General features: G+C 44.7%; 2 protein-coding genes and 2 long non-coding RNA genes across 6 annotated transcripts in view; 2 read left to right on the top strand and 2 right to left on the bottom strand.

The window, feature by feature from the left end:
- The window catches only part of LOC144326143 (uncharacterized), a 231,860-nt gene that overhangs the window by 132,136 nt on the left and 74,411 nt on the right, over positions 1-25,313 (top strand). The window lies entirely within an intron of this gene.
- GBGT1 (globoside alpha-1,3-N-acetylgalactosaminyltransferase 1 (FORS blood group)) lies at positions 6,608-18,273 on the bottom strand. Its single transcript, XM_028715732.2, has 7 exons — positions 18,135-18,273; positions 15,227-15,360; positions 14,627-14,689; positions 12,942-12,992; positions 12,813-12,848; positions 11,679-11,813; positions 6,608-11,006 (listed from the first exon to the last, which is right to left on the bottom strand). Exons 2-7 carry the CDS (start codon positions 15,292-15,294, stop codon positions 10,322-10,324), a joined length of 1,038 nt encoding a protein of 345 aa, XP_028571565.1. The 5' UTR covers positions 15,295-15,360; positions 18,135-18,273; the 3' UTR covers positions 6,608-10,321.
- LOC144326144 (uncharacterized) overlaps positions 18,087-25,313 on the top strand; it is a 29,779-nt gene continuing 22,552 nt past the window's right edge. The window contains exon 1 of the long non-coding RNA XR_013391303.1: positions 18,087-18,219. This is a non-coding gene — a long non-coding RNA (uncharacterized LOC144326144). The remainder of the gene's footprint in view (positions 18,220-25,313) is intronic.
- Positions 21,111-25,313, bottom strand: part of CCDC180 (coiled-coil domain containing 180) — a 56,503-nt gene continuing 52,300 nt past the window's right edge. For all 3 annotated transcript variants that reach the window (XM_028715170.2, XM_028715171.2, XM_028715174.2), the window contains 2 exons: positions 24,083-24,221; positions 21,111-21,338 (listed from right to left, as the gene is read on the bottom strand). In XM_028715170.2, coding sequence (XP_028571003.2) covers positions 21,207-21,338; positions 24,083-24,221 — 271 coding nt within the window. In that variant the 3' untranslated portion in view covers positions 21,111-21,206. The remainder of the gene's footprint in view (positions 21,339-24,082; positions 24,222-25,313) is intronic.

The raw sequence follows: 25,313 nt of genomic DNA, 5'->3' as shown, positions 1-25,313 counted from the left end.
AGCTAGCCGGGAAGGACTGGGCGATGGGCTTCGTGGGGTGGTGAATGCTTCCCTCCGTGAGGGAGCCTTCCCAGACCCGCTGAAAGAGGCGGTTATTAAACCGCTTCTTAAAAAACCATCTTTAGATGCGGCCACGATGGCCAATTATCGCCCAGTCTCAAATCTTCCATTCCTGGGCAAGGTGATTGAGCGAGCGGTTGCCGAACAACTCCAGGCACGCCTGGAAGAAGCGGACCATTTGGATCCCTTCCAGTCGGGATTCAGGCCTCATCATGGGACTGAAACTGCCTTGGTCGCACTGGTTGATGATCTCCGGCGGGCTAGGGACAAAGGTGAGAGCTGTTTCCTAGTTCTGCTGGATCTCTCAGCGGCATTTGATACCATCGACCATAGCATCCTTCTGGACCGTCTTGAGGGGCTGGGAGCTGGGGGCACTGTCATACAGTGGTTCCGCTCCTTCCTCCTGGGCCGTGTTCAGAAAGTGGTGGTGGGGGATGAGTGTTCAGACCCCTGGGCTCTCACTTGTGGGGTGCCTCAGGGTTCTGTCCTCTCCCCCATGCTTTTCAACATTTACATGAAGCCGCTGGGAGAGATCATCAGGAGGTTTGGGCTGGGTGTTCATCAGTATGCCGATGATACCCAGCTCTACCTCTCTTTTAAATCAGAACCAGTGAAGGCGGTGAAGGTCCTGCGTGAGTGTCTGGAGGCGGTTGGAGGATGGATGGCGGCTAACAGATTGAGATTGAATCCTGACAAGACAGAAGTACTGTTTTTGGGGGACAGAAGGCGGGCAGGTGTGGAGGATTCCCTGGTCCTGAATGGGGTAACTGTGCCCCTGAAGGACCAGGTGCGCAGCCTGGGAGTCATTTTGGACTCACAGCTGTCCATGGAGGCACAGGTCAAATCTGTGTCCAGGGCAGCTGTTTACCAGCTCCATCTGGTACGTAGGCTGAGACCCTATCTGCCTGCGGACTGTCTCGCCAGAGTGGTGCATGCTCTGGTTATCTCCCGCTTGGACTACTGCAATGCACTCTACGTGGGGCTACCTTTGAAGGTGACTCGGAAACTACAATTAATCCAGAATGCGGCAGCTAGACTGGTGACTGGGGGCGGCCGCCGAGACCATATAACACCGGTCTTGAAAGACCTGCATTGGCTCCCAGTACGTTTCCAAGCACAATTCAGAGTGTTGGTGCTGACCTTTAAAGCCCTAAACGGCCTCGGACCAGTATACCTGAAGGAGCGTCTCCACCCCCATCATTCTGCCCGGACGCTGAGGTCCAGCGCCGAGGGCCTTCTGGCGGTTCCCTCATTGCGAGAAGCAAAGCTACAGGGAACCAGGCAGAGGGCCTTCTCGGTAGTGGCGCCCGCCCTGTGGAACGCCCTTCCAGCAGATGTCAAAGCGATAAACAACTACCTGACATTCAGAAGACATCTTAAGGCAGCCCTGTTCAGGGAAGTTTTTAACATGTGATTTTACTGTATTTTTGGTTTTTATGGAAGCCGCCCAGAGTGGCTGGGGAGGCCCAGCCAGATGGGCGGGGTATAAATAATAAATTATTATTATTATTATTATTATTATTATTATTATTATTATTAGAATTAGATAGCTGAAGAAATAATTTTTCCTGTGTTTAGTTTTATTGTATTGTAATGTGTTTTTATTTGTTGTGTGTTTTGTATGTCATTTTTGTTATAAATGGGAAAATCAATTAAAAAAAATTGAAAAGAAAAAAAGAAACAAGTCTTTATCTGCCAGCAGAAGGATAGCAAACAGGGAGCCAGTCTAGCTTATCCAGAGAGGGAGTTCCAAAGTCTGGGAGTAGCCACTGAGAAGGCCCTGTTCCAGGTCCCCACTAAGCCTGCCTGTGGGGGTGGTGGGACCAAGAGAAGTGCCTCCCCAAAAGATCTCAATGTCAGGCAGGTTCATATGAGGCAATGTGGTCCTTCAGATAGGCTGGACCTAAGCCATGTAGGGCTTTATAGGTCATTACCAGCACTTTGAATTGTGCCCAGAAGCAGATGGGTAGCCAGTGAAGCTGTTTTAGCAAAGGAGTTGTCTGCTTGTGGTCTTGGATGTGGGTTTCCCATTATGGGCACCTGGTTGGCCACTGGGAGAATAGGATGCTGTACTAGATGGGTCACTGGCCTCATCCAGCATGGCTCTTCTTTTTCTGAACAAATCCAATGAATAAATAAACTTTTAAGCTTTACTCCTTAGCTAGTGATGTTTGCTAATTTCAAACCTTCTACTTTAAGTGGGACTAATATTGGATACAACCCATAATTGCTATTGTGATCAAAAAATTAGCCTTCATATTCGCAAAACTGTTCATAGTAAAGAGGGGATTCTTCCCATGACTTCCAGTACTGTACTTGTCTGCCAATTAAACAATATTTAATTTAATGAATCGATTGTCTCCTTTTCCCACTGAATCATCTGCTGTTTAATCCATCGTGTTTACGTTTAATCAATATATTGCTAGACACTTACGGTACCTGCATTGGTGCCTTTGAAAATATTATTGATTGTAAAGGATCCCTTCTGAGATACTGAAGGGAGAGAAAAGTAACACAGTTTCATAAACAAAAGTTACCAATTTTAATTAGAAGGCAAATAGAATCTGCCTCTCATTTTTCTTTCACTTTTTCTCTATAAGGATTGACAAATCTTACCAGTTCAATTTGTCCCAGGGCCCCTTCGGACTAGTGTTATTTTCTGTAGGCTGCATTCTGCCACATTATGTAATTATAGCACATTAGTGATGGATTTATCCTGGACCATCCACACATCATTCTGCTTTCTATGGCCACATCCGCATTCTACATTTAAAGCAGTATCATACTACTTTAAGCAGCCATGGCTTAAAGAATCGTGGGAATTGTAGTTTGTTAAGGGTACTGAGAGTTGCTAGGATACCCCCCACTCTACGGAGAGAGCTATGATTTTCAGGAATATGGTGGTCTCCTAACAACTCTCGGCACCTTTAACAAACAACACTTCCCAAGATTCCTTGGGGAGAGCCATGACAGTGTTTTAAATGTAAAGTGCAGATGTCGCCTCAGTTGTTCTGCAATGCATTATCGAGGCCTGGAAGGGGCTCTCTTGCACCATAGCTGTCAACTTTCAGATTTGAAAATAAAGGATCAGCAGAGGGACAGTCTACGGAATATCTAACAATCCGGGATAGCAGCGGGAAAGGGCACTGGAATAAGGGAATTTCCCACAAAAAAGGGAAGGTTGACGGCTATGTCTTGCACTATAGGCACAACAAAAACAGGGGACACACACACACACACACACACACACACACACACACACACACACAGCTGTCAACTTACAGATTTGAAAATAAGGGACCAGCAGCCTCGAAAATAAGGGATCAGCAGCCAAAATAAGGGATTTTAGTCAACCAGCTGAAATACAAAGTTAAAAGGGACCAGATAATTTGGGAGAGCAGCACCGGTTTTTAGCCCTTCGTTTCCAGAGGTTGCTGCTCAAGACACCAACTGATGAAACACTGCAATTAAATAACTACAAGCAGCAAACACTTTTCGCGCAAAACCAAGTCCAAGCTACGAAGATGCTGCTGCAGTTCTGTGTCTTTTCTCTCGTGCTCCATCTGTAGCTCTCAGTTCCACCAGGCGGGGTGGGAGGAAGGGGGGGGGGGAATAGCGCCCGAAGTAAACCAGCAGATCAGACCATCTATGCTAGTCTACCACTACAAAGTATGGGAGAAGAGCTTGCGGTCCTTCCTCCGCTTCCCCCCTCTATGGTTAGCCCTTGGAACACCTGCCCGCGCCTCCGCCTCCTCCTCTTCCTCTTCTCTTTGAACTGCTTTCTCTATGGTTGCCCTCGCTCTCCTCTCTCGCTCCTCAGCAATTCATAGGCCACGCCAGGCTGCCCATCTCATCCAGGTCCTTCGGTGGCGCAGCCGCAGTACAGCCTAGTGGGAGTGGCGGGTAGAGGGGAGGCCCCAGGCAGAGACGCTCAGTTTGGCGGCTGCGAGGAGGGTGGCGGCGGAAGGGCCTCAGGCTCCTGGGGGCTGAGGCTGGTGAGAGGAGGCCGGAGGGGGGCCAACACAGTTGGAGCCTCCCTCCTCCTTGGCCGGCAAGGAGGGAGGGAGAGGAGCTGCTTCCTTTGAAACCCAGGAAATTTAAGGGACATCATCAATAAGGGACAGCAGCGGGACACGGCGCTGGGATAAGGGAGTTTCCCGCCAAATAAGGGACAGTTGATAGCTATAACACACACACAGGTCATTTCTGAGACTGGGTTTAAAATCAGCACCTTCTTTAGCTCTTTTAAAAATATATATTTGGGAACAAAAACCAGGATTTACTATATAAAGCCCTGTTGGTTTTTCCTCTTAAGGCTGCTGGGTTAGAAATCACTTACAGGTGATGCTCCCTGGCAGGCATTTATTTAGATACAGTACATAGTACAAAAAAGAGTTTGAAGCATTACTCTCTGAAATGTTGAGTAGCTGTGTTTTAGAAAGCTCAGGGAATAGGGTTGCCAGACCTCCAGGGATTTGCCCACTCCCTTCCAGGTGCAGGAAATGCTTTTAAATAAAAATAAACAACAACAACGATGGGTGTGGCTGAACGGAAACCAAAATGGCCACTTAGAACAGTTTCCTCCCCTGGGTGCCAGTTTTAACTAAAATCTGTTTGATTGCACAGGATTTATTAAAATAAAAATAAATCTTCTTCCCTCTGCCTAAGGGAATGTCCACAGCAGCATTTCACTCACCCCAAACAGGGAAGCTTAGCTCAATGCTTCATGTGAGGCCCCTGTAAACAAGTGGAGAAGAAGACAAAATGGCTGCTGTGCCTCCTAAAATAGCAGAAAATACAGCTGTAGAACCAAAATACTTGGACGCCACATTCAGGGAATAGTTTGAAGCATAATGCATTTCCCTTAAAAGCCAGAATCATATAAGCCTAGAAGGAATTAATAGCTTCTCTGGAAGCAAAGGTAAATACAATAATGGAAAAGCTGGAGGGTACTGCTGAAAGAAGCTTCTGCAGCAGTGGATTTAAGTTTGAAGCAAAAATTAAGAGGCTGCTTAGGGAAAATAAATGCATTAAGTGTAAGCTTGAAGAAGTGGAAAATAGTCACTAAAGGGTTAATATGCACAGGATTAAAAAGGAGGCAGAAGGAGATGATATTACAGGATTGATAATCCAGTGGTTTAAAACTGTTAGACATTGCTTGGAATTGTCTCCAGAAAATATGAAGAAGAATGCATAGAGTACTGCCAGCCAGTCTGCAGGATACAGCACCCCAAAGTGTATTGTTATGAGCTTCCACGTTTTTAAAAAGAAAAATGAGATTTGAAAGGCTTTGAGAAAGGTTGAAATAATAATTTGTGACAATAATCCAATCATGATGTTTTTTGTTTTTTGGACACTGATAAAATGAAGGGAACTTTGGCACATAATACTCAATCTGCAAGATGTAGGAATAAGATATTATTGGGCTTTCCCCTTTCGTTTAGTAAACAACACTCTCAGCCACCAACCTCAAGGAACCCACAAAACTATTAACACCACTAGAACTGGTCTGTCCGCCTAGGGTTATTGATTTTTTTGGATAGTGAATCCATTGGTGAAGTTGACCCAGCTCAGGAGCCCAGATGAGAGAGCTACAACAAAGCCAAAAGACCATGTAAGAGAATAACAGGACAATGAAGAGGCAGCATTGCACATTTTTCAGAAAGGTTACTACACTCTTTAATAAGCAGGAACTAATGCAGAACTGAAGAATGCTGTTTAAAAAAAGAGAGAAAAGGCTCCTTTTCTACAGAAGTGAAAGCAATCAAACTGGAATGACCCAAAAATATAAATATCTTGAAAGTACCCAGAGGTTGGGACATGAGGTTTACAAAAAAATATCCACTTTAATGTACCTCATCATTTACTTGTTTAAAATAAGTTTTATTTTTATGCTTATGATTTACTCTATACCCATAGTAGTACTGGAGTGCCCTCTACTGTTAAAAGAGGACACACACCAGGGTGTAAGTTCTCAAGGTTCTGGGTTAATTCAAAGGTTTTTTTCAAAGTTGCGATACAAGTAGATTTTTTACAGAAGTAGATTAATTTGCAGAACCAAAGCCAAAACATGGAAAGCTTAGATTGGCAAAGGACACTATTGCTTAATGGCCAAAATGAGTACAGGTATTAAAGTAATTTCTTTTAACTGTGAAGGGGTTGGGAGATCCAATAAAATACACCAGAATGGCAACTTATTTGTTCAAAAAGGATCCACATATAGCCTTTTTGCAACAACCCTATAATGCAGATAGGGGGAAAAAACCACCACACATTGTTTATGCAGTCATGTGTGGGCCAAAAGTATCTCACGGGGACAAAACCATGCAGGAGGAGTGGGAGAAAACCACACTGAGCTTTCTGGAGAAAAAGTGGGATATAAATTCAATAGAAAAGCAACGTGTGATGCTTCCTGACATCACTGGGCCCCCCTCCTGTGATATCCCCAGGTAGCTGCTCCTGTGTCCCAGGTTTGTGCCCTGGAATCTCAGGGTCTGGGATGCCCCATATCTGGTAATCCTATCAGGGATGGACAAATACAAGACAGTTTTAATATTGATTGCTATCCTTTTATTCAATACATGGCTACAACTGGTGTTAACAAAGACAGCTCTGCAAAAACAGGGTCAGTGATGGCTGGATTGATCCTTCCTCTTTGCAATAAAATTTCTTTCTTTTGTGCCTTATCTTGTTTATGATGTAACACTTCCTGTAGTCATTTAATGTTCTGCATTGTTTTTCTTTGGCAGTTTCGTGGTTTTGACTGACAATATCTGTTATATTATAATGACCTGACTTGCACTGACTGGAAACATTGGAGTCTTTCCGCCTCAAATCTTTTGCAGGTACAAACAGTACTGAAAGTGGGATGGTGTCTAATCAACAGATAAGAGTGGGATGGGGTGGCCGTCCATCAACAGATAGGGTGTCATCACCTACTGATGGCAACCTAAGCCAAAGCTCTGGACAAGCTGGGCGAGGGGGCGCATAAAGATGTTAAAATGCATTGGGGAGAGAATTGTGCCCTGCGGTACTCCACACACCAAGGAGTAGCACGACGACAGCTCACCCCCCCCCAGACCACCCTCTGTCCAGAAAGGAACGAGCGCAGCCACTGAAGGACTGTGCCCTGAATCCCCACATCGGCTAGGTAGTGGTCCAGAAGTTTGTGAGCAACCACGTTGAAGGCTGCTGACAGATCTAAGAGAATCAACAGCCCTGACCCACCTCGGTCCAGCTGCCTACAGAGATCATCAGTTAGGGCAACCAGAGCCATCTCAGTCCCATGACCAGAGCAAAAGCTGGACTGGAATGGATCTAAAGCCGATGTTTCATTCAGAAATCCAACAAGCTGTTCAGCAACCGCTCTCTCAATCACCTTGCCCAGGAACAGAAGATTCGAAACTGGGCGGGAATTGAATAGATCTAAAGGATCTAATGATGTTTTCTTTAAGAGCGGTGCCAAGGGACAAATTGATGATGTCACCCAGGGGGGCCTGCAACTCGTCTGGACATGCTCAAATCAGCCAGGATGGGCACAAGTCAAGAGGACAAGTGGTGGGCTTTCTGGCATGGAGGAGTCTGTCCACATCAGCTGGCAGTATCTGGTCAAAGTGGTCCAGTACTGGACCTGAGGACAATCAAGGTGCCTCCAGTTCCGTTATTGTATCCAAGTTGGCAGGGAGGTCATGGCGGAGCGACAGGACCTTCTCCGCAAAAAAGCTCCCAAATGCCTCACAGCTATGTGCCTGATTCATATTTAAATTTGGCTGTCCCTCTAGGGATGTTAGAGACCTAATTATACTAAAAAGTTGCGCGGGGCGAGAGCTAGCGGATGCAATGGATGCTGAGAAGTAAGACTTGTTTGCAGTCTTCACTGCTATCTCATAGGTTTTCATAAACACCCTATAAGATGTTCTTGAGGCTCCGTCACGAGTACTCTGCCATACTCGCTCTAGCTGTCTGAGCAACTCAGTAAACCAAGGGGCCCGGTTTCTGTGGGGTTGCAGAGGGTGCCTAGGTGTGATCTCATCTATGGCCGCCAAGCGTCGGGTATTCCAACCCTCAACAAGCTCAGTCAGTGAGGGACTTCCGGGTTGGCGCCATCGCCGAATGGCGGACTCCCTCCGAGCTCCGGAGGGAGCCTGCTCGGCAGGGGCTGGGTCCTACCGCGCCGGCGACGCGGGGACCCTTAAAAACCACGGGCACGGAGCCCGTGGACATGGGTGACTCGGCTGGCACCGTTAGCGCCCTCCCGACTCGTGAAGGAGCCTTTTTAAAGGCTACGGATCGGGTGCCGGGGAGTGGCGTGGTGCTTTGAGTCCTCTGCTTTCCCTGCCGAGCGAAGCCGCATGCCATCCGGCGGAGAGCGCTGACTTCTTCCATTGAAAATTCGGACTTTTAACAACAGCCCGTGAGTAATTTGGAAACCGGGTTTAAAAGGAGAAAAAAAGGAAATTTTTTTTCGGATTGGGCACGAGCGGGGGGGGGATCCAAAAAGGAAGTCAGTCCTCCTCCCTACTGTAAACATTTTAAAACAAGGACTGGGTAACCAAGGTCTAGAAAGAAGCGTACTTCTGACAAAAATTAAGAATTCCACGATGGAAAACTACAAGAACTGTGCTGGAGGAGAAGAGTGGAGGGAGAAGGAAAACGTAACCCCCCCTGGGAACCGGGGCGATTTGTGAGAGAGCTTGGTGAAAAGAGACGGAGACTTTGACAGCTGTCAAAGTAGCTGTCAAAGTCGGAAAATTTAAAGAGGACTCTGCTATGAGGACTTTGCTAGTTGATTTCGTTATAATTTGCTACGATTTGGATACAAAATGTCGAAAATATGGAACAACAATCGGACTTTTGGATCAGAGGAAACAAAGTTACTACAATCCCCCTAGAGGGGTTTCGGGACATTACAAAGATGGACGTAAGTGGAAAAATACTCTTGGAATTGTACAGGACTTGTTATCTCCTGGGAAAGCTGCAAAACTGAAATAGTATTTTGTCTACAGGGGTGTTTACACTAAAGGAGACAATAGAATTTTCTATTGAAGAAAGGAAGGGACTGAACGTAAGTTTTTGTTCCTGAATAACAACAACCCCTGCAGAGCTACTAAATTTCTGAATTAGAACGTTTTAGCAGCGGAACAAGACAAGAAACTGGACTACAACATGGAAAGAACAATGGGGGGAGCCTTAAAGACCAAGGAAACTAAAGGCCCTTAGGGGCCGTTTTTTGATTGGAGATTTGAAGTTAAATACCATAAAAATAACTTAAAAAAAAAACAAAACTGGCAAGGAACTGGGGGAAAATCTGATTATCGATCTAAGATTTCCAGGCAGACAACAGATAGATTGATGGACATGGGGAATCTAAACCGGGGAAGGGGGGGGGAGATTTAGAATCCAAAGGCTGTGTAACTATTAGCTGAATTTTTCTTTTTATATACTTGTTATCTTTTACATTTCTATATAGTTTTTATACTTTGTTGGGGCGTATTTATTTAAAAAAAGGGAATTCGTGGAAGGAAAATGGGGTGGATCTTGGGGAGAGAATATTTGAGTTTTATTTAAGGTAATGATGATGATTGTATAAATTTAAATTTGAATATTGGGTTAAACAAATTAAATTTTAAATTGGGAGTGAGAGCTTGTAGAACCAACGTTATGAAAGGGGAATATGGTAGGGATGGGGGAGGGGGGAGTCCCAGAAAGTGGGTAATGAAAGTAAGGTTTTAAATGTATTTTATTTTTGTTTTATTTTTACTTTCTGTATTTTGGAAATTTCAATAAATATGATTTAAAAAAAAAAAAAAAAGCTCAGTCAGTGAGTCGCCAGGGGGAGCAGGATCCCGCAAGGCCTGACAGAATCCATCAGGGTCCATCAGCCTCTGCACCGAGCCCAAATCGACTTACCACCTAAGCAGGGTGGGGGCGGGAAGTCAATCCTGGCTTTCAGAGCATAGTGATCAGACCATGGCACCTCCATAGAGGGGAACATGATCACATCTATGCCTGTGCCAAAGATCAAATCCAGCGTGTAGCCTGCTTGATGTGTGAGGCCCAAAACAAACTGGGAGAGCCCTAGTGTCACCATGGAAGACACCAGGTCCAGAGCCTGTGAGAAAGGGGTGGCACTCTCGGCAGGGGTTGGGGGACGTGTCTGATTTTGCCAACTCCGCAATGGATCTGCAGGTCCAAATAATTTGATCCCAAGGGCTCCCCTGCCCAGAAATACACAGTGAGGCCAAGATGGACCCAACGAGGGTCAGTCCCTGACCTCCCTATAATTCTTGCTCAATGATGATAACCGTATGAGTCTCAGCTCAGGTGGTTTTGACTTTTTGTCGTCCCAAAGGTACTCCGGAGAGAGGAGCTTTGAAGGCTTCTGGGAAAGGAAGTGCCTGTTCAGATGACTCTCCTCTTGCCAAGCTGCCATGATGCCGTTGGCCTTGTCTGCCAATATGGCCATGTGGCAAGCCCTGGTGAACTCGTAGACATTCTTGACCAGGCCTCCAAAGGCCGCCCCGGAATAGTAGAAGTCTCCTTCTTCCTTAGAGATGTAGGCCATGGAAGCAGGTCTCCTCTCATATGGGAATGCTGTCCGAGAGACCTTGTAGTAGCCTGGGTGGATCACGGCCACCATCTCCCCCAAGGTCTCTGGGCCCCACGGGTTATGAAACAACGTGTCAATGTCCAGGCAGAAGAGATAGTCCACGTCTCGGTGGGCTGTATCTGAGATGTACCGGTTTATGACCTCCATCCTGCGCATGGAGATTTCTTGCCAGTGGGCATATTTCTTTATAGGGATGAGGTGGAGGGTTCTCCCAGGCTGCAGGCGGACAACGGAGATGTCTTTGGGGTTGTCTGTGAAGATGTAGTAGTTCACATGGTATCCCACCATGAAGTACTGTTCAGCTGACTCCAAAAAATGGCTCACAAATCGTATGTATCTGAGCAAACATTAAAGATATATATATTAAGAGCAATTGCTCAGGGCAGAATTTTTAAAAAGCAGATTTTCAAGCTGCACTGGTCAGTGTATGCAGTACTGGGTGAGATGGATCAATGGTCTACGTAATTTGGTATAAGGCTGCTTCTGAGGCTCCTAAGGCCCCATAAGGCGGGAGCAAAGTAGGCTAGAATCAGACCAGGGGTCAATGTGGCCTAGGGCTACCCATCCTGAAATGCAGCAGCTCCACAAAGCTATTAATCCTGGTTACAGGTAGGTAGCCATGTTGGTCTGCCGTAGTCGAAACAAAATAAAAAAAAATCCTTCCAGTAGCACCTTAGAGACCAACTAAGTTTGTACAAACTTAGTTGGTCTCTAAGGTGCTACAGGAAGGAATTTTAAAAAATTTTGTTTCTATTAATCCTGATGGCTGTTCTCTCCCTCCACTGTTGGAGGCAGTAAATGTTTCTGAATATCACTTGGTGGAAACTGCAGGAGAGTTACCTTTTAGGCTTGATCCAAGAGGGCTCATCCTATGTCCTTAAGCCCAGGGGTCTGTGCCAGGCACTCGTAACAAAGGCCTTTTATAACCAGAGTTGCTACAGCCCACATCATGTTTTAGATCTCAGCAAATGTGCAGACCTTCCCAACCCCTTCTGCCCTTTCTGCTTACTTTCCAACGGCGAAGGCAGTCATTCCAATGGTAAGGTTCAAAGGCTTGTAGATGCTGTCCAAGATTTCAGGGTTGAATGTCCCCTCCCAGACAATGGGGGCCAGCCACGGAGTCACGGTGAGCACATCAGAGCGCCTGAGGAAACCAGGAAAATAAAGCAATGCAATGTCAAAACTGTGGATTGAGCAAATAGGATACTACTGGTGATCAGATCTATCAATTTCAGTTTCTTATTTTTCCCGAATATAAGTTCAGTTCTCCATGTTTCCATCTGTTGTTGTTTTTTAAAGTACAGTACTCTGGAAACTTCATTTTTCTGCAAGTTTCCCTGATACACACACATTTTTCATATGCAATTATGGTTAATATACATACACAGTTTTGCATAGTCACTTTCCCTAATATAATGAATTTCTGTATGTTCTATTCACTAAAATATACATTTTCAAATGCACACTTTGTCCTAGTACAAACATTTTTTCTTTACACATTACTCAGCTGGAGAACAGCACTGCAAAAATTCGGAGAAGTGTGAACACGCTTGCGAGTTCAGGAAAAGTCATCCTGGACTTCTATAAGAGGTCACCTCAAATGGTATTAATTAGACAAGCCTCTGAAGCCAGAAATTTATTTTAATTAACCAGTATTCATGAATTTATTTAACTACACAGCACCAAGTTAAACTGTGGAACTCACTTCCACAGGAGGCACTAACTTGGATTGGACAAATGCATCAAGGGCAAGGCAATCAATGGCTATTAGCCACAACAATATCTCTGCTCTGCCTCCATGGTCAGAGGAAGAAAGCCTTCTGAATACGAGTTCTTGGAAACTGCAGGAGGTGAGATTGCTTGTGTGCTCAGATCCTGGTTGGGGTTTTTTGTTGGGTTCTGTGATTGGCCACTATGAGAACAGGATGCTGGACTTAGATGGGCCATTGGCCTGATCCAGCAGGGCTTTTCTTACATTCTTATTTACATTTAAATTTTTGTCTTATTTCAATTTTTATCACCGTTGAAACTTTTGTACAATGTCTACTGCTTTGTTGCATTTAAAAAAAAACAACAAAGTAAATTTGTTAAAAGTTTTAATAAATAGAATATATGAATCGGGCCAGTCCTTTCTGGCACTTACGTCTGTTGCACAGACTTTGGCTGTGGATAAAAGAATCTGAAAAAGATAATAAATAGTCATATATTAGAACAAATCTCCAGAAGAAAGAAGCAGCAATTTTAGAGAAGATGCAAGTGGAAGAGAACTAACTGTGGGAAAAGCTGGTGCGAATTCTCCTCTCTGTACTGTAGTTTCAAAGCACTGTCCAAAAAAAGAGAGAGAAAGGGAAATTCAACTTTTATTTATTCATTTGTTTGTGTGCATGTTTTTTTTAAAAGGTGTATATTACTTAATTGGAAATAAAACCTCTATGCAATTTGCAAAAAGCAAACAAACATTAAAATTGTCAAGAAAAGGAAAGTTAAAAACAGGATTATTATTTTTTAAAGATGCAAAGTGTTATGAAAACAGTTTGGCTAAAAACATACTTAAAACACAAGCCCACATGTTCTGTGAGGATAGATTTGTCTGAACAAAAATCTTTTCAGTAAAGAGTATAGTGAAGATGCCTACCTGACATAAATAGGCTGGGAGTTGCAAAGTAGAGGTGTTGCCACACTAACATACTGATTTCTTATAAGCGCAGAACAAGTATTATGCAGTGCCTGTGACAGTGGTATTTCCTCCTATTTTCAAAGCTCCTACAGGCTCAATTTGTTTGACACCTCACTCTTGCAACCAAAAAACATAGAACTGAAGAGCTACAAGGTACTCCAAAGTTAATCTAGTCTAATCGCCTAGAGCAGTGGTTTTCAACCAGTGTGCTGTGGCACCCTGGGGTGCCTTGAATGATAGTCAGGGGTGCCACAGGCAACACTGGCCTCTGTCCCTCTTTCCTTCCCTCCCTCCCTCAATGCCCTCTCATCTCGGCCTTGCACAGCTGTTTGTTGCAGCTGCCCTGGCTACAAGCTCCCCAAGTCAATGGTGCTTCTGGGGCTGGCCAGGGGGTGCTGGTTGCCAGGAGCTGAAGTGGCCTCAGAGTAAGCAAGCAAATGGGCAAGGGACCGCAGCCAGCCAGTCCACCAGCCCTTGCTGTTGGGAATGGGCAGACAAGTCCCAGGCCACTTTGGTGCAGTGTGAGAAGGCACCTCTTTTCAGAGGAAGCTCAGAGACCAGAGGCTGCAGAGACGGCTGCCTGGAGGACTCCCAAGGAGAGGGGAGAGGAGAGGATGCCTTATGAGGAACGGCTAAGGGAGCTGGGTATGTTTAGCCTGGAGAAGAGGAGGTTAAGGGGTGATATGATAGCCATGTTCAAATATAGAAAAGGATGTCATATAGAGGAGGGAGAAAGGTTGTTTTCTGCTGCTCCAGAGAAGCGGACACGGAGCAGTGGATCCAAACTACAAGAAAGAAGATTCCACCTAAACATTAGGAAGAACTTCCTGACAGTAAGAGCTGTTCGACAGTGGAATTTGCTGCCAAGGAGTGTGGTGGAGTCTCCTTCTTTGGAGGTCTTTAAGCAGAGGCTTGACAACCATATGTCAGGAGTGCTCTGATGGTGTTTCCTGCTTGGCAGGGGGTTGGACTCGATGGCCCTTGTGGTCTATTCCAACTCTATGATTCTATGATTCTAGGAGGCTGAAGGAACACTCCACAAGGGAGAGTGTTCGAAAAGGGGCGAGGGGCTGCCAGCTCTGCAGGCAGGGGGTGACATAACTGGGCTCCTGAGCCCCACAGGGGTGTCACAGAAAGAATGCAGTTGGTCAAGGAAACCGTGGACTCAAAACGGTTGAAAACTTCTGCCCTAGAATGCAGGGACCATGGCTAATCACATAGCATTGGATGGAGTATTGAGGCTCTGCAGTTTAGCCCCCAAATCTCACTATGCTACTTACAAGAGATCTGGGCATGGAAGATAATATGGAAGGTAGTGGGTCGGTCCTTTCCCAATCAAAACCCTGGGGACAAAAAAAAACAGTTAAAAGAGGCATAAAGGTTGTGCAGGACTTGAGAAATGTTATCAGGATGGGGGCATCTGCAAGGAAATGAACAATAAAATGGTCTTGTTGGACTTGGCATGGTGGCGGTGGCAGGCTGTACTTTTCTCCAATCCTCATATTTATATGGTGAGAATGGATTAGGTGCTGATTAGTATTACAAGTGAAAAATACTCAATTTAATTCAGAATTATTTTTGCTTTCTGTGTTTACAAGACACAATAAGGATTTAGCATAGGAGGCAATTTTTCTCAAAGCATGGTAACCGGCCTCATAGAGGACCATTGTTCCACCTAGCTCAGTGTTGTATACATTGGCTGGCAGCATTTATCCTGTGGCTTCCAGCAACTGGTACTCAGAAGCATGGAGGCAAAGCATAGGCATCATGGCTAGTAGCCACTGAGAACTTTCTCCTCCTCCATGAATTTGTCTAATCCTCTTTAAAGCCATCCAAGTTGGTGGCTGCCATGAACATGTTATTCAGCGAAAGAGACTCACCCGATAAAAAAGGAGATGGTGCTAAAGGTGAGTGCAAGGACAGATAAGATAAGTTTCTGAAGTTTCATGTTTCCTGGGCTGGAACAAAAGAAGAATTAAGGATATCCAAAGTCCAGATCTTATGTAGGTTTCACCTAAGGAAGTAATGAAAGTAACATTAGAGGTGTGTTATAAGAATTCTAGGGACGCAGGTGGCGCTGTGGGTAAAAGCCTCAGCGCCTAGGGCTTGCCGATCGAAAGGTCGGCGGTTCGAATCCCCGCGGCGGGGTGCGCTCCCGTTGCTCGGTCCCAGCGCCTGCCAACCTAGCAGTTCGAAAGCACCCCCAGGTGCAAGTAGATAAATAGGGACCGCTTACTGGTGGGAAGGTAAACGGCGTTTCCGTGTGTGGCTCTGGCTCGCCAGAGCAGCGATGTCATGCTGGCCACGTGACCCGGAAGTGTCTCCGGACAGCGCTGGCCCCCGGCCTCTTAAGTGAGATGGGCGCACAACCCTAGAGTCTGTCAAGACTGGCCCGTATGGGCAGGGGTATCTTTACCTTTACCTTTATAAGAATTCTAAGGTCTCAAATATAAAATAAATGTTCATACATGCATAAGGCAAACACATACATAACTATATAAACCACGTGTCTAAAATAGTACAGGAGAGCAATCCTGAAGCCATTTTGACTCTCGCAGTGACCTCAAATATTCCTCTGCAGTAAGGAAGGAAAATGGGGAAAGCCTTTCCATTCTCTTTTTGCTTACAAAGCCTGTCTTAAAGGGCGTATTAAAGAAAGAATAAAAATAAAAATAAAAATAAACCTTTTAAACCTTCCCGGTTTAAAAACTGGGCTCAGTGCGGCTAACAGCAAATATAAAACATTGATTAAAACATCATAAAATACAACATAAAATGCAGCATCAATATCAATAAAATTCTAAAATTCAGGGGTCATTTTGCGGGGGGAAACAAAAAACTAAAGTATTAACCATCACAAAAGAATGGCCAGACTGCTCTGGTAATGCAGTCAGTGACCATTATGAGGTATCCTGGCAAACAGGATTTTTGCTGTAGACCACCTCCTTCTGTGATATATGTATGATGTTTTAGGGGGGGTGGTCTTGGGTGACAGGGTGGGCAATTTAAAGAGTTTACATAAGGGCTTGCACACCATTGTTCTGGGTTCTCTCCTCCCTCCTGTGTGTGGTGAGTGGGGACCCTATTGCAATAATACTTTTCTTTTGCAATAAAGATCAGGCTTACTAGCCACTTTGCTTCACAATATACTCTGGTTGGCCTCTGTTATTTTCTCCTACTGATAGGGAACCCACTTAAGGACTCTTAAGGCTCTTGGATACCCCGTAAGGGGAAAGGAGCAGTTTTTTCTTATAACAGTTGGGAAAGTCTCTCTCCCAGTTCCACTTCCACAGATCAATATAAAAGGAATCCAAGGAATCATTCTTACTCATTGCTTGTTGGTTATCTAACTCGCAGTGGTAGAGCATCTGCCTTGCAAGCAGAAGGCTTCAGGTTTGATCCCCAAAGGCAACTCCAGGCAGGGCTGGGAGAGAACCCAGCCAGAAATCCTGAAGAGCTGCTACCAGTCAGTGTAGGCAATATTGAGCTGCTTGGGACAGCGATCTGGCTCAGTATAAAGCAGCTTCCTATGTTCTCCACATGCTTTCATCCAGCTGAAGGATCCAGAGGGTCCCAGCCTACAACCCTGGAGAGGCAGCTATATTCATGCTAGGGAACGTAGAAAGTGTGTTGAGCAACAAAATTGCTGGAGGGTATTAGATGGAGGCCAAATCTTCAGTCAGGGTGGGGATCAGCTTTGAAATAAACACTGCACCTCAAAGAACTCTATGTGCAGATGTGATGCTTTACTTCCTGTTCCACTCAGGAACTTGTGAGAAAATATGAAGCCAGATTAGATCTCCTGAGTATTGTGTATATTTGGTTTGTCTGTGTGTGTTTGCATCTCTCTTTATAGATTTTTGCACACAGCAGCCCATAAAATCCTTGCGCTTTCTTTTTTTACTGAGCTGCTCTCTGCTGGGAGGCATTTGCAGCAAGGAAAAGGGCATATGGGGAGAGCACTGAGAAGCTTTTCTCTACCCCCATTTCCAATGTTTGGCTTAAAAGGCAGCCATGGGAGGAAGCTTTAAAAGGAAAATTATCCCACGTAAAAAGGTAAAGGCAAAGGACCCCTGGACGGTTAAGTTCAGCAGGACTAAACAGCTTCGGGTGCAACAGGACACCGTGACTAGTGCAAGAGCGCACAGAAACACCATTTACCTTCTCACCGCAGCAGTACCTATTTGTCTACTTGCACTGGCATGCTTTCAAACTGACAGGCTGGCAGAAGCTGGGACAGAGCAAAGGGAGCTCACCCCGTCATCCACTCAGTAAGCCTAAGAGTCCTGGTGGTTTACCCCACAGTGCCTCCTGCATCCCCTCTTTTTACCTTTACCTCCCACCTTTTACCACTCCCTCTTCATAGCTCAGAGATTCAAGAGAGCTGAGAATTTACTTCATCTCACGCCCTTCTAAAAAAAAACCCCATGGAATGATGAAAAACTGCTCTAGAGTACTTAACCTGGTGCTTAAAGTTGATTTGAAATAGTTGGAATATTTATTTTGTAGTTTAAACAGCAGCAACTACTTAACCATCCATTTTATTTTGTTGAACTCTTAATTTAAAATAGGCATTAATGAGGGAAAAGGCTATCTGCTTTTCTGCCTCCTTGTTGGAGCCTTTCAACGTTTTTTATATCCCTCTGTTTGGGCGTGTGCTATAGAAAGATTATTGCTGGCTGTTCATCCTGTTGGCTGGACACTGCAGCGTTTTATCTTTCCTGCCTCAGACCCTAAAATTTCCGATACCAAGGCCTAACTCCAAAGTCTAGGAAAAGATTTGCTTACCAGAAAGAAGGAAATCAGCGAAGAGACTGTGAACTCGGTGGCAGCTCCCTGGAGCAAGGCAGTCAAGATGACCTCAGCATTTAAGGTGTGTTTACAGCTGAAAATTCAGGCTTCTTTCTTCTGATCCCTGTGTTCAGATTTGTGGCCAGTGGTGCCTCTGGTTCCTTGCCGGAAGCCGATATGGTACAGACCATATCCTTTTGTTGTGTGGTGAACCAGCAGGAAAATTTCGAAAGGCAGTGTCTCACATGGCTTGAGTTTTCCCCCCTCCCATTCCTTAGCCACCCCCTTCATGCATTAGTCATTTCCCATAAATGATGTCTGCCTATCTACCCTAGGAAACATTCTACTTCATTCATCCTGCAGCTAGGCTGTTATGAGTTCTGCTTTTTCCTGGCATGCCTTGTGAGAGGCTAATGGACTAATTCTTGTCCAGAAATGCATTTTGCCCACACTTAGAGCTTTCTGTGAAAACAGCCACTTCCCTTGTGCTGTGACTATTGCCTAGATTTCTGCTTTTGCTTTCGATTTTCGATTTTTGTTGCATCTATATATTTTCAGCCCAGCCCAAAAGGTTCAGGTCCTTAAAAAAAATTGACAATTGGCTGCCCACTTACCGCCAAGCCAGATTTAAGGTTCCTGTGTTAATTTACAAAGCACTGAACCACTTAGGTCCATGGTACCTCAGAGACCAACTGAACCCTTAAATCCTAGCTCAGTCACTGAGATCACCTGCAGGAACATAGGTGGTTTCACGAATTAACTGGTGAGGCTCATTTGACAAGAAAACCAGCCTTAGAAGTCAATGGCCCAGTCAAGAGATTTAGCGGGCACCTTCTGTGCCACCTTTCAAACGCCTGCTGATAACTCTGTTTCGCCAGACCTACACAGACAACTAAGAAAATATCCTTCCACAATACAGTGGTACCTCTGGTTACGTACTTAATTCGTTCCAGAGGTCCTTTCTTAACCTGAAACTGTTCTTAACCTGAAGCACCTCTTTAGCTAATGGGGCCTCCTGCTGCCGCGGCCACGCGATTTCTGTTCTCAATCTGAAGCAAAGTTCTTAACCCGAGGTACTGTTGGCTATTTGCAGTATGGTAGCGCTGCAGAGAGCTTGCTGGGGAGATCATGCATTAAAAAGAAAAGGACTCAAAAATAACTTAAACAAGGTTTTAATTACAAAAACAAAAACTCCATTTACACTAAATACATCAACAACCAAACCAGACCCACCCATCCCCCAGGGTAATGGGAGAGCTAGGTGCTGCTCCTTATATACTACACCCAAATGCTGACACACCTTAATCAAATACAACTCAGCAGCACCTGCTATGTTTCACAGCTGTAAAGCTGGGTCTCGTTATCTTGCTACGGCCCTTGCTCTGGCCCCTTAAAGACATACACATCGAGTGGAACAATGATGAACCTTTACATTTAAAGAAACCATTCAACAGGTACTATTTCTGGGTTAGCGGAGTCTGTAACCTGAAGCGTATGTAACCCGAGGTACCACTGTAGTTCACTGGCTTTTAGTGTGTGGTTTTATGTTTTTATTGTTGTAAACTGTATTGATAATGACATAACAGTACATACATATTTATATAATTAATTAATTGACTGATTGATTAATTAATTATATAAAATCCCCAGAGGGCAGGAGGGAGCAGCAAACCCCTTGAGTTGTTGATTTGCTGCAGGGACAATTTATAAGTTGGTGAGGGTTTCTTTGTGATAGGCTGTTCTTATCAAGGGAGATGGGAATGAGATATTGGGAAAGGAATTACTGAAACCCATGGAGTTGGACTTGCCAGGCAGGTTAAGCAGGAATTTCTTTTAGTCTTAATGAAACTATATTTTATTCAACATTTCCTTATGCAATACCTTACTCTGGAAAAACAGGGTCATAGAGTATGAGCTATGGATGAGGAGGGAATCGGTTCCAGCTCTCATTTAAAGGGCAACATATCTAAATCTTCACTTTCTGAAACAACGTATAAACCAATACTGTACACAAAGTTGTGCATACTAGGGAAAACTGCTCTGCAAAATTGTGCATATTAGGGGAAATTCCATAAAAGACCGTGTATATTAGGAAAAGAATTGCACTAGAATGCTTATGAACTTTCATGGGCTTAAAATAATAATTTCAAACTTATGTAGAAATGTGGAGAACTGAATTTAAGATTAGAAAAATGAGAAACTGAGAGAAACTGATCGATTTGCCCATCCCTATGAAGGCTTCTTCTCTTCACTCTGTGTACTTCCATGAGCAGGAAAGAGGTGATGAAACCGGAGAAAAACCTCAACAGAAAAACACAAATCCTCTTCCACTTAATTCACATTTCCCAAAACAACTCATGAAATGAAACTTGTCTCTCCTTCCAAATTCACTCTTTTCCAATGCAGTTCTCCAATCAAATAACATGTACTAAAATGTATACATCAAGGGAAAGTGTGCATAAGGACTGTTGGGCAAAAAGATACCTGCATTGCAGGGGGGTTGGACTAGATGATCCTCGTGGTCCCTTCCAGCTCTGCAATTCTATGATATTGGTGAAAATGACACAGAAAATATTCAGGCCCATTAATTTCAATGGGTCTACTATGAGTAAGACTTACTTGGACAGAATCCTGAGTATATTCGACAAAACTGTGTTAACAAATGTAGTATATATGGAGAAACATGGACTAAAGTGCTGACAAGTTTTCAGGAGGACTTTTTATTTTATGATTCTTTTTTTTGATGCTGAGAGAATTAGATTCCAAGCTTGCAAAAATGTGAAAATGACAGATTCATCCATCCCTAGTAGACCCAGACATGCAGTCTGAGCTGATGTAAAGCAGCCTCTTTGTTCCTCTGGGAACCCTTCTGAGGTGTTGTCAAGAGTTTCAACTGATTGACAGTTGATTCAAATTCCCATTTGCAATTCCTCACCAGTTAACCCAGGGTGTTAGAAAACAAGGACGCCTTGATTGCTAAATAATATATTTACTCAAGTGGGTGGGGGTGGATAGATTGCTTACAGAGGGAGAAATGAGAACGCGTGAAGGCAGAAGAGTGTGGCAGATTCATGCGTAGAGCTGCTTGATCTTCTGCACTGACTTCTTCCACCAGTCTGTCCAGTGCTGGGCCTTCATTAGAAGGGCTGTCTTCTCCTTTTTAATCCTGGCAAATTCCACCTCCAACAGTTCCTTGAATCCCTGTGTGAGCAACACAACCCCAGAAAATGCAAAATAAGGACCAAAGAAATCCATATTTGCCTTTGGAAGCCTTGAAAGTCGCCACTGGAGAGGGAATGGGGGAAACTGCATGGGAGGGGTGTTTCTGGGACAAAGGTGAAACAGTCAGGTTCCCTTTGCATTTTTACTATTGGATGCTGGGTGTTGTTTATGCAGTCTTGTTATATGTATAGTACTGAAATGTGTTTTTGGTATGTTGTCATGTTTGCTATTGTGGTGTTTTGTTATGCTATTCTGTAAGCTGCTTTAAGCACGCTTGAAGAGTGGCATGATGTCAAGGTCAGTAAGGCAAGACACTGGTAAGTATGCCCTGGGGGAAGCAGGGCTGGAGTCTGACTCGGGAGAAGGGGGCAGTAGTCTGTGGTGACCCGTACTAGCCAGGATGCAAGAATTAGAGGCAGGGGAAGCTTTAGAGCTGGAGGAAGAGGCAGCCCAGGAAAGTGAAAGGTTGGGTGCTTCCCCTCCCTCCCCTGCACCACTGCCTCCCAGAACCAGGAGAGAACTGAAGCAGGAAGAGCAAAAGCAGCTTCCACACAGCTGTGGTCTCCAGCTACATGTGCACAGCCCATCAAGGGAAGGTACATAAACTGGGGGTGGGGGGGTGGGGAGTGTTCTGCAGATGCTGCAACTGCTCCATTGAGCACAAGACCTGGGAATAGCTGCCCAGATGTGTGCATAGGTCTCCAGAGCTGTAGAAGCAACTGTTATTCTTATCTATGACAATAAATAATTAACTCTTTGTCATGTGCATTCCTTTGGCTGGGAAATGTCCTTGCCACATGCAAATAAAAGGAAGGAAGGAATCTATCTTTCTGTACTCACACCTAGGGTGACTGAAGGATGGAGTTTAAAAAAAACACAAAACTCCCCCTAATTTCCATTAATGATTATGCACTCAGATTCCAGAGATGGAGCCCACTCAAGAGTTGTTGGGATCTATCTGTCTCAAGAGACCATAGAGTGCACCTCCAGGGCTGAAGTCAAACCACTGAAGAATTACAGCACCTGCTGTGGCCACAGAGACCAGTAACTCATAACTGCTGCCTCCTCCATTGTTTTTGCTGTGTTAGCAGCACCAAAATTACCTATCCTGAGCACAAGCCTAGGCAGTGTGTATGGAGGTCCTGAGCTGCCCAGATGACAAGACCCCCCTCTTGGCCTAGCTGATGTGGTCCAAAGGACAGCAGAGGAATATATTTGATACCAGCTTGGGGGCAGGAGTTTCCAGAAGGAGGTGTATAAGGCGCCATCTGACCGTCTTAGGGACTTCACTCTGGATTTGTGTAGGGTTTACTCCTTAGCCGTTTCTTCTCCTAAACATGTTCCGCAAGGCAATGGGTTCACATTCTTCCTTGGGATTTATTCCCAAAGCCTTTTACACAAATGGGTACATGCAACTACCGATTTGCGCGGGGGTTACATTCCTGACCCCCGCCTGCTCTGTCTCATTCTGCCACTGCCCCATTCTTCCACCTTTTCCGACCACTTCCAGGTTGCTGTGCTATGAGTGCGCAGTCTTGCATCAATCAGACACACATAAATTGGTTGTTGTCTGTATAGTCGCAAGGCAGCAGATGTTTAGGGTCAGACTTTTCCTTCTCCAAGATGAGCAACCTTCCCAGGTTGACAAGCCTCATCTGCCCCTCACTTTTCTCTACAGTACATGCAGAAACCACCTTCTTGACCATTGGACCCATTATTGGTCTTGTCCGCTCAATCCACCAGCCTGCCTTCACATGCAGGGGAAGTTCCTAACTCCTAACTCAGGGTCTGAGATCCATTGGCTACTCGCACTTAGTTTAGCTAGCCAATCGAAGCTGTTTACTGGTGTGTAGCTGCTATTTTGCGGCTTTACTCTTTTGTGCAGCCATTAACTGAAATAAATGGATCTTGGTTATGCTCATTAACTTCAGTGCTTCAGTTCTGATTAGGACTGAGTGGGAGACAACCCTAGGCATTATGTTTCTGGATTAATGCAGTGTATACACACATACACCTGAAGGCAGCCCTGTTTAGGGAAGTTTTTAATGTTTGAAGTTTTATCCTGTTTAATATTCTGTTGGGAACCGCCCAGTGGCTGAGGAAACCCAGCCAGATGGGCGGGGTATAAATAATAAATAATTATCGGTGGCAGCAGGAGGCCGCATTAGCTAAAGTGGTGCTTCAGGTTAAGAACAGTTTCAGGTTAAGAACGGACCTTCAGAACGAATTAAGTACTTAACCCGAGGTACCACTGTATTATATTATACTGTGTGGATAGTCTCCAAAACTGGGAGAACTGTTCTTGGATGGAACACAAGGATAGAATGGTGAAGTTATTCTTTAATTACACCAGAAAGAGACTTGGAAGGGGCAGGCAGTGCAAGCTTTTGAACACCAGAGTTATGTGCTGACTATAGGCTGTCAGAATCAACAGTCTCTAGTTGCAGCATTTTGCTGGAGCCTCTGAACCAGGCTGAAGGGTAGCACATTTACTTAACTGATGTTCATTGAATATTTTTAAATTCCTTTTACATTTTGTATTCATGCTTTTATACTTGTAAGTCACTTTGAGACATTTTTTGCAGTAAGTAACAAACAAAAGTAATTAATAATTCCAACTTCGACCTTTCATGAAATGCTTTTGCATGGAATCCTACCCCACATTAGCAACTGTTTTTCCTATCAGCTGCTGAGGCCACAGCATTTTCCCCACAGTTCCTTACCACATAAACAGCATCCCTTTTTTCCACTGCTGCCATGTGACCCAGGGTGGTCTTGGATGTCGTCAGTGAGGTGGTTTCTCGACAGATGATCTGGTTTGGAAAACCCACCAGGGTAGTTCTTGGGATTCCAGGCCAGGTCCTAAACAAACAAACAAACAAACATTTAATCAATCAATCAATCAATCAATCAATCAAATAACACACACAGAACCCTCCCAAATTGAAATATCAACAACCTCAGATATGCAGATGACACAACCTTGATGGCAGAAAGTGAGGAGGAATTAAATAACCTTTTATTGAGGGTGAAAGAGGAGAGCGCAAAATATGGTCTGAAGCTCAACATCAAAAAAACGAAGATCATGGCCACTGGTCCCATCACCTTCTGGCAAATAGAAGGGGAAGAAATGGAGGCAGTGAGAGATTTTACTTTCTTGGGCTCCATGATCACTGCAGATGGTGACAGCAGCCACGAAATTAAAAGACGCCTGCTTCTTGGGAGAAAAGCAATGACAAACCTAGACAGCATCTTAAAAAGTAGAGACATCACCTTGCCAACAAAGGTCCGTATAGTAAAAGCTATGGTTTTCCCAATAGTGATGTATGGAAGTGAAAGCTGAAAGAAGGCTGATCGCTGAAGAATTGATGCTTTTGAATTATGGTACTGGAGGAGACTCTTGAGAGTCCCATGGACTGCAAGAAGATCAAACCTATCCATTCTTAAGGAAATCAGCCCTGAGTGCTCACTGGAAGGACAGATCCTGAAGCTGAGGCTCCAATACTTTGGCCACTTCAGGAGAAGAGAAGACTCCCTGGAAAAGACCCTGATGCTGGGAAAGATTGAGGGCAGAAGGAGAAGGGGACGGCAGAGGACGAGATGGTTGGATAGTGTTCTCGAAGCTACCAGCATGAGTTTGACCAAACTGCGGGAGGCAGTGGAAGACAGAAGTGCCTGGCGTGCTCTGGTCCATGGGGTCACGAAGAGTCGGACACGACTAAACAACTAAACAACAACAACAAACAAGGACAAGGAGGGCTAGCCATAAAATTATGCAGCATTATCCTCACTGCCCGTTACTCCTGTTCAGGGTTCATGCCAGTTTGCCTTATCCCCATCCTGGTTCCTATAAGTAGAAGATTCCTTCCTCACCCATCCTGCCCTCAGTTTTCCTTTCTTTTTTCCAGTTAACACTCAATAGTATGTGGCTGAGTGTGCTCAGTCCTTTTGGGG

The sequence above is a fragment of the Podarcis muralis genome, chromosome Z (genome assembly GCF_964188315.1).
Source record: "Podarcis muralis chromosome Z, rPodMur119.hap1.1, whole genome shotgun sequence".
Taxonomy (NCBI): Eukaryota; Metazoa; Chordata; class Lepidosauria; order Squamata; family Lacertidae; genus Podarcis; species Podarcis muralis.
This window is presented reverse-complemented; position numbering and strand designations above follow the sequence as displayed.

Coding starts and splice junctions, on each gene's coding strand:
- GBGT1 (XM_028715732.2), bottom strand. CDS start 15,294: ATGAAACTTCAGAAACTTATCTTATCTGTCCTTGCACTCACCTTTAGC. Junction 14,690..15,226: donor ACCATCTCCTTTTTTATCGG/GTGAGTCTCTTT, acceptor TTTTGTCCCCAG/GGTTTTGATTGGGAAAGGAC. Junction 11,007..11,678: donor ACTGCCTTCGCCGTTGGAAA/GTAAGCAGAAAG, acceptor ATGTTTGCTCAG/ATACATACGATTTGTGAGCC.